The sequence below is a fragment of the Astatotilapia calliptera genome, chromosome 23 (assembly GCF_964374335.1).
Source record: "Astatotilapia calliptera chromosome 23, fAstCal68.1, whole genome shotgun sequence".
Classification (NCBI taxonomy): Eukaryota; Metazoa; Chordata; class Actinopteri; order Cichliformes; family Cichlidae; genus Astatotilapia; species Astatotilapia calliptera.
The window spans coordinates 4,224,644-4,238,310 of record NC_137443.1 but is presented as its reverse complement, the minus strand read 5'-3'; the positions used below and the strand labels follow the sequence as shown (position 1 = coordinate 4,238,310).

The 13,667-nt window shown below is 39.9% G+C and overlaps 1 protein-coding gene across 1 annotated transcript in view; it reads left to right on the top strand.

The window, feature by feature from the left end:
* The first annotated feature begins 2,657 nt into the window (after positions 1–2,657).
* Positions 2,658–13,667, top strand: part of LOC113015907 (disintegrin and metalloproteinase domain-containing protein 10) — a 33,162-nt gene continuing 22,152 nt past the window's right edge. Inside the window, exons 1-5 of the mRNA XM_026158280.2 lie at positions 2,658–2,852; positions 4,967–5,114; positions 5,362–5,480; positions 6,086–6,241; positions 12,999–13,084. Of these exons, the coding sequence (XP_026014065.2) occupies positions 2,792–2,852; positions 4,967–5,114; positions 5,362–5,480; positions 6,086–6,241; positions 12,999–13,084 (570 nt within the window). The 5' untranslated portion in view covers positions 2,658–2,791. The remainder of the gene's footprint in view (positions 2,853–4,966; positions 5,115–5,361; positions 5,481–6,085; positions 6,242–12,998; positions 13,085–13,667) is intronic.

Below are 13,667 nucleotides of genomic sequence, written 5' to 3'. Positions count from 1 at the left end.
GCTGTATTAAGTGAGGACGTTATCCCACTGTCTCTTAGAAAGGCAGATCTTATGTGTCCACGTGTGCACAGACATACTATAAAACTTCAAAAATAAAGCGGTCTGATGCATAAGACTTAACTGGACAAATTTCTACTACTACACCATGAGAACACAACATAAGGACAACTTTGCATGATCGCAAAACCGGGCCGACTGATTTAGTCCTTCATAAACAATAAATATTAAAACAGGAAGGATGAGTGCAAATTAGGTTTACAGGAACAAAAAGGAATCAAAGTTAAACATGCAATAAAATCTGCTGTGGATTCATAAAAAAATAAAAAAATAACAAACATGGCTGCTAAACTCTAACAATATGGAAACCATTTTAATCCGGTCTGATTCACTTGGCTCCAGTTCCCACTGAGAGCTCCAGGATGTCGATAACTAGAAATCCTTCTCCGGGACAATGTGAGGAAGTCTCGTAAGACGTTTTTATCAATGCAAATATCATCAACACAATGTGATATGTCAATAAAACCTCTCAGATCATTTGTACCTGTTATTTACTTAAGACTGAAACTGTTTAAATATAGAAAATAAATAAAATAAAGTTGCTTCCAACCTGCGTTCATTTTATGTTGTCAAGAAAGCAAATTAGGACATCTGCTGACATACATTTGACAAAAAACAAACAACAAAACAAAACAAAAGCTCTAAATGTAAAAATAGATCAAACTTATATTACATCCTCTTAAAATTCTAAGATTTTACTTATCACGGCAAAATATCAAACATCTGGTGCTCAGCAGGTCTTAAAATCAGGTAAATATGAGCTGAGATGAACAACAAAACGTGTCGGGGAGATGGCCTCACATTTGTCAGGTGTCCAGATCCCAAAGCTGCAAAACAAGCTCAAATGATCACCCTTCCTCCCCCGTGGTTGACAGGTGGTATGAGACGCTTGTGTTGATATGCCGTGTTTTGGTTTTCTCCAACATGGAGTTGTGTGTCTGCGTTAAGGCCAAACCATTTTGGCCCCATCTGCACAAAGGACATTGTTCCAGCAGTCTTGTGGTTTGCACAGTTGCAACTTAAACCTTAACTGTGCTGCGTGAATAATCCTTCTCACCGTATAATGTCGACTTCAAATTCTTTAGAAACTGCAAACCTCTGCTTTTATTGAGATGCTCAGATTTGCTGTTGTTCAGTTAATGAAGTGCTTTTGACCCGACTCCCATTTTCCCTTTTAATTCCTATGGAAGTAGCAAGGGTGCACTTATTGTTTTTCCACACAGCTTCGTCATTTTGGCTTTGTTATGGTTAAATAGATAATGCCACAAGTAAAATGTAAAAACTATTTACCGGTTTTTAGCACCTGCTAAGGACTAGGTGATTGTTATTAGTTTCTGATATGAAACAAAAAAAATTAAGCCATTTAAACAGTTTTTACCATGACTGTATAAATGCACAACTCTAAGCCATAAATATCCACACATTAATTTAGTAGCACTTCCCACATCCAATCTACGCTGATTATGACTGCTTTCTTTACCATTACATAATCCCTGATTCCCGAGATCTCTAATTATGTGGCAAACTGTTGTAAACATGTTGCTTTTCTTGTTGCAGAAGTGACACAGGTGGCTTTTATTTTAAGCAGTAAAACCTTTGTTTTATTTGCATCACTTCCAGGTCGACTGATGTCCTGGTTCTGCTATTGTTCTAAAATCTTAAACTGTCACCTCTTTGCTCAGGATGAGGACACAAAATACCCTTCACACAGTGTTAGTCATGCATATGATTACTTCCTTCTCGTATTTATTATGAGAAGGAACCATTTCAGCACTTTCTTTTCTACACAAGGGTCAATAATTAGACCTGTGGGAGACATCTTCCTTTTTCAGAATCATTTCTGAATCACTGCAACACTAAAAACTGCAACATGATCAAGCAACTTATTTACAGCTTGTATGCTTTCTTTTACCAAACAACTACTGTGTTATTCTGTTGACTTTTAATCAGAAAATGTGCCTCTTTGAATTTGATTCCTTTATTTATATATCTATCCAAACCTAGTCTCTATATGTGGAAGAAGTAATTGGCCCCTAAATATAAGAACTGGTCGTGCAGCCCTTGGCAGCTATTACTTTTACAGGGCAAGTTTAGTGAGGTTTTTTTTTTCCATTAACAAATGAAATCATCATTTAAAAAATGCATTTTGTATTTAATCTGGTTATTTTGGCTACTAAAAAAATAGTTTGATGATCAATAACCTAAAAAAGGAAGAAATCTGAGGGCGAAGGGGCGAATACTTTTTTCACAGCAGTTCTATGACTTTTGATTCTGTCACATTTAATCTTGCCCACCAGGAGCTCTCTAACTCTGGGGAAATTTCATCTTGAGGACCTTTAGTTCCTTTAAATTCAACTTTTATCCTTTTTTATTAGTAGTAATTGATCTCCCCCCCAGAATATGCTGGTTGTGAGGGCTGATTTTTTGGACATACCAGAAAAAAAAAGTGAGAATCTCTGCGCTATGCTAACTATTTGAGAAACATATCTCACAACTTCATTTGAAAAACTTCCTGCAACTGCGCAGGTATCTGTTAGCAAACAAGTCTGAATGTGCCTCTCCAGTGTGTCAGTGTTCATATCTTCCTGTGTCATGGCTTGAATTTTATAAGTAGTCACATTCCAGTGTGGGAAACCACAGGTACGAGATAAGCCGAAGAGAAAGGTAAGGAGAAATGAGATGAGAAAGACAGAGAGAGGTGAGGAAAGGAGAAGAGCGCCCCAATAAGGAGACGATGGGGGTCCAACACTGCTGTTTGCTGCTTTTGCTTGTGGGCTGCCATGAATGGATTACAGGTAGATTCTAAATACTGTCTGAATAAGAGGTCTTAGGACTGCACCTAAAATAAGCAGGGCTGTTTGTAGTCACATGTGCCTATGTGAGCGTCAGTCTGCCTGAGTGTCTGTGTGTGTATGAAATGGCTGTGTTTTGGTGGACTGGTCTGTCCTGGGCGAGACATGTCTCAACCTGTCCCCTCAGGAATGCTGTACAGAAGTGTGCTCTTGCAAAGTGTTATCAGCAGTGGAGAAAAATGTTTTGCTCACTTAGTCTTGCTTATTGGAGTGCATTATAGTGTATTTATGCGGGAGTCACTCATGATGGGCAACAAAAAATGGCTGCAAGCTACAGGGAATTATAATTTTCTTCCCTCAAGGGTTTCTGCAGTTAGCCAGAAAACACTCAGTAGATGGCAGATTAGGTTTAGGCAGACAGACAGTTAAAATTGTTGTGATTGTGCCAAGAGGATATTGTCTGGAAAGATTATTTAGGATAAATTTGGGTTTATTGCTGGATTTATTTTTTCCCCTTGGAGCATGAATGTGCTTAGCAAAGTTTGTGTCATTATAATCTTGATCGGAAGTCATGTTGAAGTCCAACAAGTTATGTATATTCAAAATGTTTAATATTTCTTTGCTTTAACAATGAAACTAATTAAAAAATCTTCCAAAAAGAATAAAGATATTTTTGAGAATTTAGAAGCAGCTACTTTTGATGCTCTCATTCAAGAGGGGGAGCCCCACATATCTGATTTAGCAAATTTTTACACCAGATGCTTCCTGGCACATCCTCCAAGGAATATGTATCTATTTGTCATTGAACTGTGGATGTTTTTCTTGCTATGCCCATGTGTAAACCACTGCACTATAAAGCTACTAATAGAATGAATAGCAGACTTGGATTCATGTCTAATTTTAAAGTAACTTTTTACAAACCATTGCTTACTGAGAGAGTGAATGTTGACACTTAGTAACAATCACATTTCTGGTTTAGGTTTACATTAATAAAGCACAGCAACATTTATTTCAAAACCTTAGCATCTTAGAATGGCCCTAGATAACAAGGCTCAACTCCAAAACAACTCCCCTGCTGTTTAACCTCCAACAGCTGCAAACACAACTTGCTGGAAAACAAAACAGAGTAAAGATTGTGTTTAAAAAACCGAATATGTTTCCTGTAATAAACAAGGATTTTTTAAGATTATGTCATCTGCATCAAGATTGACTTTGTGGTGTAGTGTGCCAAGTACAAATCACTCTGTAAAGGCTGCTTACAGTCATGACCAAGCTTTGGCAGTGGTGCAAATTCGGGACCTTCAGATTTTGTTCATCTGATCTTTTTGAACATGTTTCTATTATATTTCGAACCACAATGTGATATCAGCTTCTGGACTGTTATCTTTATTTATGGCATACTATTCCTGCCTTATCAGTGCTTGAAGCTGGTCAAGTGTTTCCGTTTGATCCCCTGCTTTATAAGGACCGACCAAAGGTTCTCAGTCGGATAAGGTTTAGTGAGCTTCTCAGTTGGCTAGCATGGTGGCGTTGTGCTTATAGCATTGGTGCCTTACAACAAGAAGGTTTGGGGTTCAAATACACCATCTGGGTAAGACTTTTCTGTGTGGATTCTCTCTTACTCTGGCTTTTTCCCACAGTCCAAATACATGCGGTTTAATTAGTTATCCTAAATTGCCTGTAGGTGCGAATGGTTGTCTGTCTCTGTGTTGGCCTTGCAACAGACTTGAGACCCCACTACGACCACTAATTAGATAAGTTGAAACAGGTGACTGGAACTTCTCAGCAATAGGAACATAATGTTAATTTGATTTATTGTAAGCCTTTAGTTATCACTTTTGCTTTGTGAAATGGTGCTCTATCATTTTGAAAACGGTACAGATTATCACCAAACTGTTCCTGCATCAAGCAGATGCCCACAAACTGTAATCAACTACAAGTGCGGATAAGGCAGGAATAGATCACTATCAATCAGGATTTGGCTCAGATGCTGATATCCAGCCATAGAGAATTGCAGTCACAAGCTGTTAAAATCAGAGTTACCTGAAAATTAGAAACAAAAATACTTTCAAAATGTTGCTTTTCCTCAGTAATAGGAACATCTTCCTTTCCAACAGGTGCCGTGAGTAGCATCAGTCCTTACATAAAGTATTACGAGGGCTTGTCTTACGACAGGGAAGATCTTCACAGGAGGCACTTGAGAGCCAAGAGAGCCACACAATCTCAGGACTATACACTGCATTTGAATTTTACTGCTTTTCACAGGTAAATTCATATTTCCGTCTGAGCGACTGGTTGAAAATGTCTGTCTATATGCAACTCTTTGGTTAAACTATTAGGAAATACCTGATTGTGCAAACTCTTTGTTGTTGCTCCTAAACCTGTAACACATGTCAGACATTAGTCACTCATTAGTCCATATATCTCAGGAGATTATAGATCTGCATACTTCCCACAACACTACAAAGCTTTGACCACATCTGTAAGCTGTTTGTGTTTTTCTTCCCTTCAGGACTTTCCACCTGCTTTTGAGGCAAAACAGTGCAGTATTTTCCAAAGACTTTACACTGGTCAGTGAAAATGATTCAACGTATGTTGATCTTTTCCACATCTACTCAGGAATACTAGAAGGTTGGTATCAGAGAGATATCCTGTCATCCTGTGGGACTCCAAACAATTTGTCTACATTTGCAAAAAAAGAAAAAGGAAAAATCTATTTAACCAATTTCACTACAATCAGAATTTAACCTCGGCTTGATCTGGAAAGTTCCACCTGAAGAAACATCTTTAGTAATAGCTCCACATTGATTAGGCCAAAATAAACCGTGCTGGGCACAAGGATAAAAGATCCTCTGAAGAATTTCAAAAGTCCTCATTCAAGTCTCAGGTTTCAAGGTTTATTTTCATATGCAATGGAAAGAAACAGATTTCCCTGTACAATGAAATTCTTTCTTTGCTGTCCACAGATGCCAAACAGAATAGATAAATAAAGTGAATTATAATTTAGAAACCATTATGAAGAACTACGCAATGTACAACAAAAGAAATACAACAGAATATGCAAAATATATAAAAAGATTTTAAAAAGTAATCTGAGCTGCAAAAGGCTGATTTCTCTCTTACCCCATACCTCACCTTGTGTGTGCAGTTGCTGCCTCCTGTATTCAGGTTTCTGTCAGTATCATATGTAATCTCACGTCTCTCTAATCCCCGTCTCTCCTGCCCTGGTCATGCAGGTGAACCTGCCTCCGCCTGCCATGGCTCTGTGTTACAGGGACAGTTTGAGGGAACTATCCATACAGAAAATGGGACTTATCACATAGAGCCATCTGACAGATACACCAGCAGTCCAGCAGACCACCACTCGATAATCTACCGTGAGGACGACATGGGTAAGACTGCTTCGACTTCAATGAAAAGGTTGTCCTGCACTCAAACTTCTAGTGCCTCTGGAGTAAGGGTCCCAGTAATGCTCACTGTGCAGGATATTTGTGCATTTGCAATCCAAATGATACACCATGACCTGAATTTCCTGGTCTTTGGCATAAACATATCAATAGCTTGATTAATGGCCCTTTTGGCAGTTTTACAGCAACACGTCTTTCCCACTATTTTTCATCCTCAGTGCTCCTCGCTTGTGTAGTATCTGCAGCCTGTAGTTCTCAAACTAATGTTACTACAGGTCAGTGTAGTACCCGGGGACCTTATAATGTAACAGAAAAGCCCTTTAAGAGGGGGTGTAGGGGCCCTCACTGCCTGGGCACTGGCCAAAGAAAAGATAAACCGAAGATGGTGTGACTCTTGAAACAGGAGGGGTGGGTGAGGCTTGGGCCTAAATCAGGAGGAAGAGGAGTGAGAGAAGGAGGTAGGTTTCTAAAATAAGGAGAAGAAGAAAGAAAGGCAATATGTGGCGACTTCTTCAGGGTTTGAGGGCTTTGGAGACAATTTCTACAACAAAAGATTAAGATGAATTTGGGTTTGGCTAAGGATCATATGATCTATCCAGATGGGGTACATCAGACAACCGTCAAAGAGTATATGAATCAATGTGGATGCCAAAGTGTGATTCCCTTGCTGAAGGTGCACATTTGCAATAGTATCTGAATTTTTCCAAGAAAGCTTTTTACTGGAAACATAATTCACATTGTGCAAGAAACCCCGTCTCCCCCCACCGTTTCTCCAGAAGTCTGCACAGACTCCGCGGCTGCCTTTCCTCCCTAATCCTCCTGCCGTTCCTTCAGCGTCTTTCAAAGCTGTATCCAAACTTTGCATGCGATAGCATCGCAGCTGTTAACATCCTGCTCTTTCATTCACAAGGCCAGCATATCTGCAGGAAGCTGTGAAAGATTTTGCAGATGATAAATAAACAATCAATGCTTCTAAACAAAGTGGTAAATTAGACCACGAGATGGGTGACATAATGCGTCTGCTCTTGTGTATATTTCCACTTCCCGTGGGTGTCGTGTGGAGGCAACAAGGGACGCATGAGGAACTTTCAGTCCCTGATGCCATAACATGTTTCAGATCTGGGGGACAGGTCAAGCCAGGAGCGGACATATTGCAGCAAATCATCATAGTGCAGTGTGGTAACATTAAGGAACATATGAACAATGTGCCAAGTCATTTTGTCTGCACTGTGGGAACCCTTCAGCTAGTCTTCCACCCATAGATGATGGTCAGTATTGTCCTGGTCATTTAAAAATTTGAATAAAAACTCAAATTATCAGTATCTGTTTTGGCTAATGCAATCATACCATTAAAGGTCATTAAACTACATGCAAAAAAGTTAAAATGCATAGACATATCTTAGGGACATACCCACGTACTAAACACTAAGTTATGTATGTAAATACTATCAAAAAGGCAATAAGAAACAAATTTGTTTAATTTCAGGGCTGCATAAATAAAGATAGAGGAAGCTGGTTGCCCCCTAGATGTGTAAAAAAAACAATTATGTTGCAAAAATGCAGTTTATAACTACAGTGGGGCAAAAAAGTATTTAGTCAGCCACCGATTGTGCAAGTTCCCCCACCTAAAATGATGACAGAGGTCAGTAATTTGCACCAGAGGTACACTTCAACTGTGAGAGACAGAATGTGAAAAAAAAATCCATGAATCCACATGGTAGGATTTGTAAAGAATTTATTCGTAAATCAGGGTGGAAAATAAGTATTTGGTCAATAACAAAAATACAACTCAATACTTTGTAACATAACCTTTGTTGGCAATAACAGAGGTCAAACGTTTACTATAGGTCTTTACCAGGTTTGCACACACAGTAGCTGGTATTTTGGCCCATTCCTCCATGCAGATCTTCTCGAGAGCAGTGATGTTTTGGGGCTGTCGCCGAGCAACATGGACTTTCAACTCCCGCCACAGATTTTCTATGGGGTTGCGGTCTGGAGACTGGCTAGGCCACTCCAGGACTTTCAAATGCTTCTTACGGAGCCACTCCTTTGTTGCCCGGGCGGTGTGTTTTGGATCATTGTCATGTTGGAAGACCCAGCCGCGTTTCATCTTCAAAGTTCTCACTGATGGAAGGAGGTTTTGGCTCAAAATCTCACGATACATGGCCCCATTCATTCTGTCCTTAACACGGATCAGTCGTCCTGTCCCCTTGGCAGAAAAACAGCCCCATAGCATGATGTTTCCACCCCCATGCTTCACAGTAGGTATGGTGTTCTTGGGATGTAACTCAGTATTCTTCTTCCTCCAAACACGACGAGTTGAGTTTATACCAAAAAGTTCTACTTTGGTTTCATCTGACCACATGACATTCTCCCAATCCTCTGCTGTATCATCCATGTGCTCTCTGGCAAACTTCAGACGGGCCTGGACATGCACTGGCTTCAGCAGCGGAACACGTCTGGCACTGCGGGATTTGATTCCCTGCCGTTGTAGTGTGTTACTGATGGTGACCTTTGTTACTTTGGTCCCAGCTCTCTGCAGGTCATTCACCAGGTCCCCCGTGTGGTTCTGGGATCTTTGCTCACCGTTCTCATGATCATTTTGACCCCACAGGATGAGATCTTGCGTGGAGCCCCAGATCGAGGGAGATTATCAGTGGTCTTGTATGTCTTCCATTTTCTGATGATTGCTCCCACAGTTGATTTTTTCACACCAAGCTGCTTGCCTATTGTAGATTCACTCTTCCCAGTCTGGTGCAGGTCTACAATACTTTTCCTGGTGTCCTTCGAAAGCTCTTTGGTCTTGGCCATGGCGGAGTTTGGAGTCTGACTGTTTGAGGCTGTGGACAGGTGTCTTTTATACAGATGATGAGTTCAAACAGGTGCCATTCATACAGGTAACGAGTGGGGGACAGAAAAGCTTCTTACAGAAGACGTTACAGGTCTGTGAGAGCCAGAGATTTTCCTTGTTTGAGGTGACCAAATACTTATTTTCCACCCTAATTTACGAATAAATTCTTTACAAATCCTACCATGTGGATTCATGGATTTTTTTTTCACATTCTGTCTCTCACAGTTGAAGTGTACCTCTGGTGCAAATTACTGACCTCTGTCATCATTTTAAGTGGGGGAACTTGCACAATCGGTGGCTGACTAAATACTTTTTTGCCCCACTGTATCAGTGTAACAAATTAACAATACCAAAAAGGAAGGAAATTTTTTAGTTTTACATTTTTATATATCTTTTAAGTTTACCTAAACATATCATTGACTTTCCATTGTGATTATGAGAATTCACTTTTTTAACATTTCTATTTATTATGAATCTTTTTAGCCATCTAAGACATCTTAAGTACTTTGGAAGTACATACAGTGTTTCAGGGAATGTGTACTCATTGCCCCTGAGATCGTGCATAGGGAGTTACTTGCAGTTACTTCCTACTGCTAGGGAGTAGCCTAGGAATGATGGGTAATTATTAACCTCAAATTCCTTTTGGTTAAATGAAAAGTAATACATATCCACATTTATTAGAACTTTTAATGTTTAACTGCTGGGTCCGTAATTGCTCAAACTGAAAGTGCCTTTACAATCAGGAAGTAGTCGTTGCCCACAATATATATCCTCTTCAGAACATCTACTGAGGATTTATTTTACATTTTGTAATCTTACAATGACATAAATGGACCTTCAAACATCTACTTTTTTGTATTTACTGATCTATTACATGCAAGCTTGGAGAATTTGAGAAATAACTCTCACCCCGGCTGAACTCCTGATATTCCAGCAATACAAGAAAGTCATTAAACATTTGAGTCGGTGCTAAAGTCGCTTCAGTTGTTGCATGCAGGTGATGCTCTGGATGGAAAATGTAAGAGTTCTTAGCTCTTGAAAATGATAGTTGTCCTTTTTGGCATGTAGCACACAAAGGGAGGTATTTTGTCTGAGCTTTGTTCTCACTGCTTAAAATCCAGGTGAGGGTGCTTCCTAATCCGAGTTTCCAGGAGGCAAGTCTCACATTGGGTAAATCTGCACAACAGGACCCCACACAGACTTTGCATTTTGCTGTTTTAATACCATTTAATCTGTTCCAACGTGGCTAGACACTTCAGTCTTGATTAATTCAGAAAGGTTCAGTGCATTTGTGAAAATGGCTGAAGATGCATCAAAATGTTCTTACATTATTTCAAACAAATACTCAGCAAGTGTCATTCATAGTGGGAAGTACCTTTAGCTGTATTTAAGTTTCATAAATTGCATAAATAGAGAAGACGTGGGTTGATGAGAAATATCTGAAGTAGGATCACCAAGCAACTTCCCAGTTAGTGTGCAAATGACATCATCGGGCAAACTGTGACTCCACTGAATAACTGTTAGATCAAAGATCTAATTTGGGCAACGACCATGTGTTCATGAGTAATGTTCACCCCCTGGAAACAGTTTATCTGATACTACTGTATCACAGATGATGCTTGTGACACTTATACTTTTGTTAAATTAATATTTTGACAACAATGAAAGCAAGTACAATAAGAGACAGAGGCTATGGGATAAAAGAAAGAGAGATCTAATGTCCAACATGGGCCCGGGAAGGACAAACGACCTGCCCACTGTGTACAGCTGGGATAGGCTCCAGCCCCCCAGAAAATAGAAGGGGGGTCCAACAAGCTCATCTGGCCCCTAAAACAGTAACTTTAGGCCAAAAACGGAGCTCTCCTATGCGCACATATTTTATTCATTTCCATCCTCAGTGCCTGTTCTGGACCTGCTCCCAAACAACCCAAATCTCTTCACCACAATGCAACAATTTATGCACAGGAAGAGCATCCATTAAAGATTTAACTGTTCTGTGATTGTGTGGCAGGATTGTAATTTTTGTTTTGTGTGTAAATAATGTAACTGTTACACTAAAAAGCTGGAATAAGACTTTGACTCTGGATTGGATTATCTACATTTTTCTTCACGGTAGAAGTGGCTTCCAGCATCTGTTGGAAATGAGGGTCTTGGCTGAAATGTGACACTGATGTTTTTTTTCATCTGGGAAAATCCTTTTCTGTTTGCCCTGACTGTACAAGAGGCCATTCCAATTAAATCCATTTAGTTGCTGTCTTTGGTTTCCAGTTGGAAAAAGGTGTTTATTTCTTAACAAATATTATAAAGAAGAAACTATTTGCTTGCAAGTTTGACTACACAAAGATTTGTCTTCTGCTGTGAGACTCTTCAACAGACTAAGGAAGAGAACATGGACATGTGGTCTGGAAATAATTCAGTCTGTGGGTAGTCGACACCCAGCATTTAGGCCTCCGCATCTATACCCACCCCCACTTGTGCCATGTATAGGATGAATTACGGGGTTCTGATTGGCTGAAGGATTTTGGTATAATGGTGTGATCCAATCATGTGTTCTCTCACTGTAGGTTCATGCCTGAGTGTCTCTCACACACAAACTTTGCATTACCCCTTAAAGTCACTTATCATCATGTCATGTGACTCTACTGTAACTGTGGATTTCAATAATATTTGGTCAACATTAATGCAGAGTGGATTACATTACTTTCCATTTGCACTGGTTTCCTGACTATAAACCTTGTACTCTTTCAGTGTGAGCACCCTTTGACTTCTTGCACTTTTGTGAAATTCTGCGGCTTTTTCAATGCAACATGATGCGCCAAAACATGCAAAAGCAATACCCCCCGTGGCTGCAGACCCATCATTATTGCATCAGATTGAATGAGACAGCCTTCCCAGAGGTGTTGCAAATCATGGACAATGGTTTAATGAAATCAGAGCAGCAGTTATAACATCATTTCCACATGTGGCTCCATTGCTCTCACTCCAGACCAGTGTGCTGGTTTCCAAATGCAGGCCTATTTACAAATTGTGTGAGGGTGCTTCTGCCCATGATTGCTGCACGAATGGTCGCTCGTGCAACAAGGATCCAATCCCCAGCTTTTGCTATCGTTAGCAAATTCAAGAGTGGAACCACATGACTGATCTGCATCATGTGATTTGATTTTCGTGTAAGTTTCCAGTTTGAGGGCCTTTCACTTGATATTTTAAATATTCTGTTGCTCTTTTTTCTAATTGCTGATATTAACTTCCATTTGGAAATGACTAAAAATAAATAAAATGAAGTACAGCAGGAACAGGTCTAAAAGAGAGAATTTCAAAATTTCCCAGCAAAATCCAGAAACAGCTATAGATTTTTTCTTATTAGAGGAGTAAAGTCTTTATTGTGACCTCATGCAACTATTTAGTAGAGAATAAGGATTGCACAGGGTTGTGGTTGGGGTACAGGGTTGGGGTTAGTTCTAGCAATCAGTACAGGCAGGAAATATTTCTGTGCAGTCCAGTTCTTACATGCATATATTCAGTATTTGTTCACTGATCATTGCCCCTAGAGAAACAAACATGCAGAGCAAGTTATTTACCATTATCATGTCAGCACAAATATCTTCCAAAGATCACACTGTGGCCGACGAGTACATCACATCATGTGTTTATTTTGATCTTTCTAAATTGTTCCAGTAAATTTGAATAGTTGCAGGTGGAGCAAGCCTTTGATCTCTGCTCAGTTATTTAGCATGACTGAAGAGAAAGCAACGTGAATAAACGTGCTCAAGGACAAGCGTCACTCATTGGCTTGGCAATCTGCAACTTTCTGTGTATTTGGCTAAAGGCGAGGTAGAAGAACAGTGCAGATTCTGTATTTTTGTGACTGTAAATATCTGTGTTTGTTACTAGCTCTGTCATACATGACGTCTGCCCCCGATGGATTCTGTGCTGCAAAAACTCTAAACGTCTTCGCCCAAAACCTCAGATCCAGTCAGGTATGATCATCCAGACATAAACTGAATGAAGAATCTACTGTATCCACTTTCCTCCTCTTTCCTCCTTTGTAATCTTTATTTATAGCCAATCCTATAACTGTTTTTGGAAGAAATTCACTCGTGTGTCTGATTCATCTTTTATAACTGACCATTCATTCACTTTTATTGGGCCTCGTGAGTCACCGGGTAAGTTGCTGTTTATAACTCCAGAAGGCTGTTATCACATCGCCGGTAGCGTGGTGACCAGCAGGGAGCTGAGCGGCCGCCTCACAGGCGACCTTGGCTGTAAAATGATAAGAACAGCTGTTATAAACATCTGCTGTATCAATTAATCTAATATTCCCCATGGGCACGTGGAAAATTGTTAACCTATGACCAAGTGGGTGGTGCTCTCAAAGTCTATTGTCAACAGTGAATGTTGGGACATTAGTATGAATCCATTTTTAACAACATACCTCCTGTCAGACATCACTTCCACTGTTTGGTCATGAGATGTTCTCAACAGATGTTTTTCCCATTTAAGCATCCAAGTTGTGTTCCTGCCACTACCTGTCCCCGCTCCCACTAGGTCATGAGTACGAGC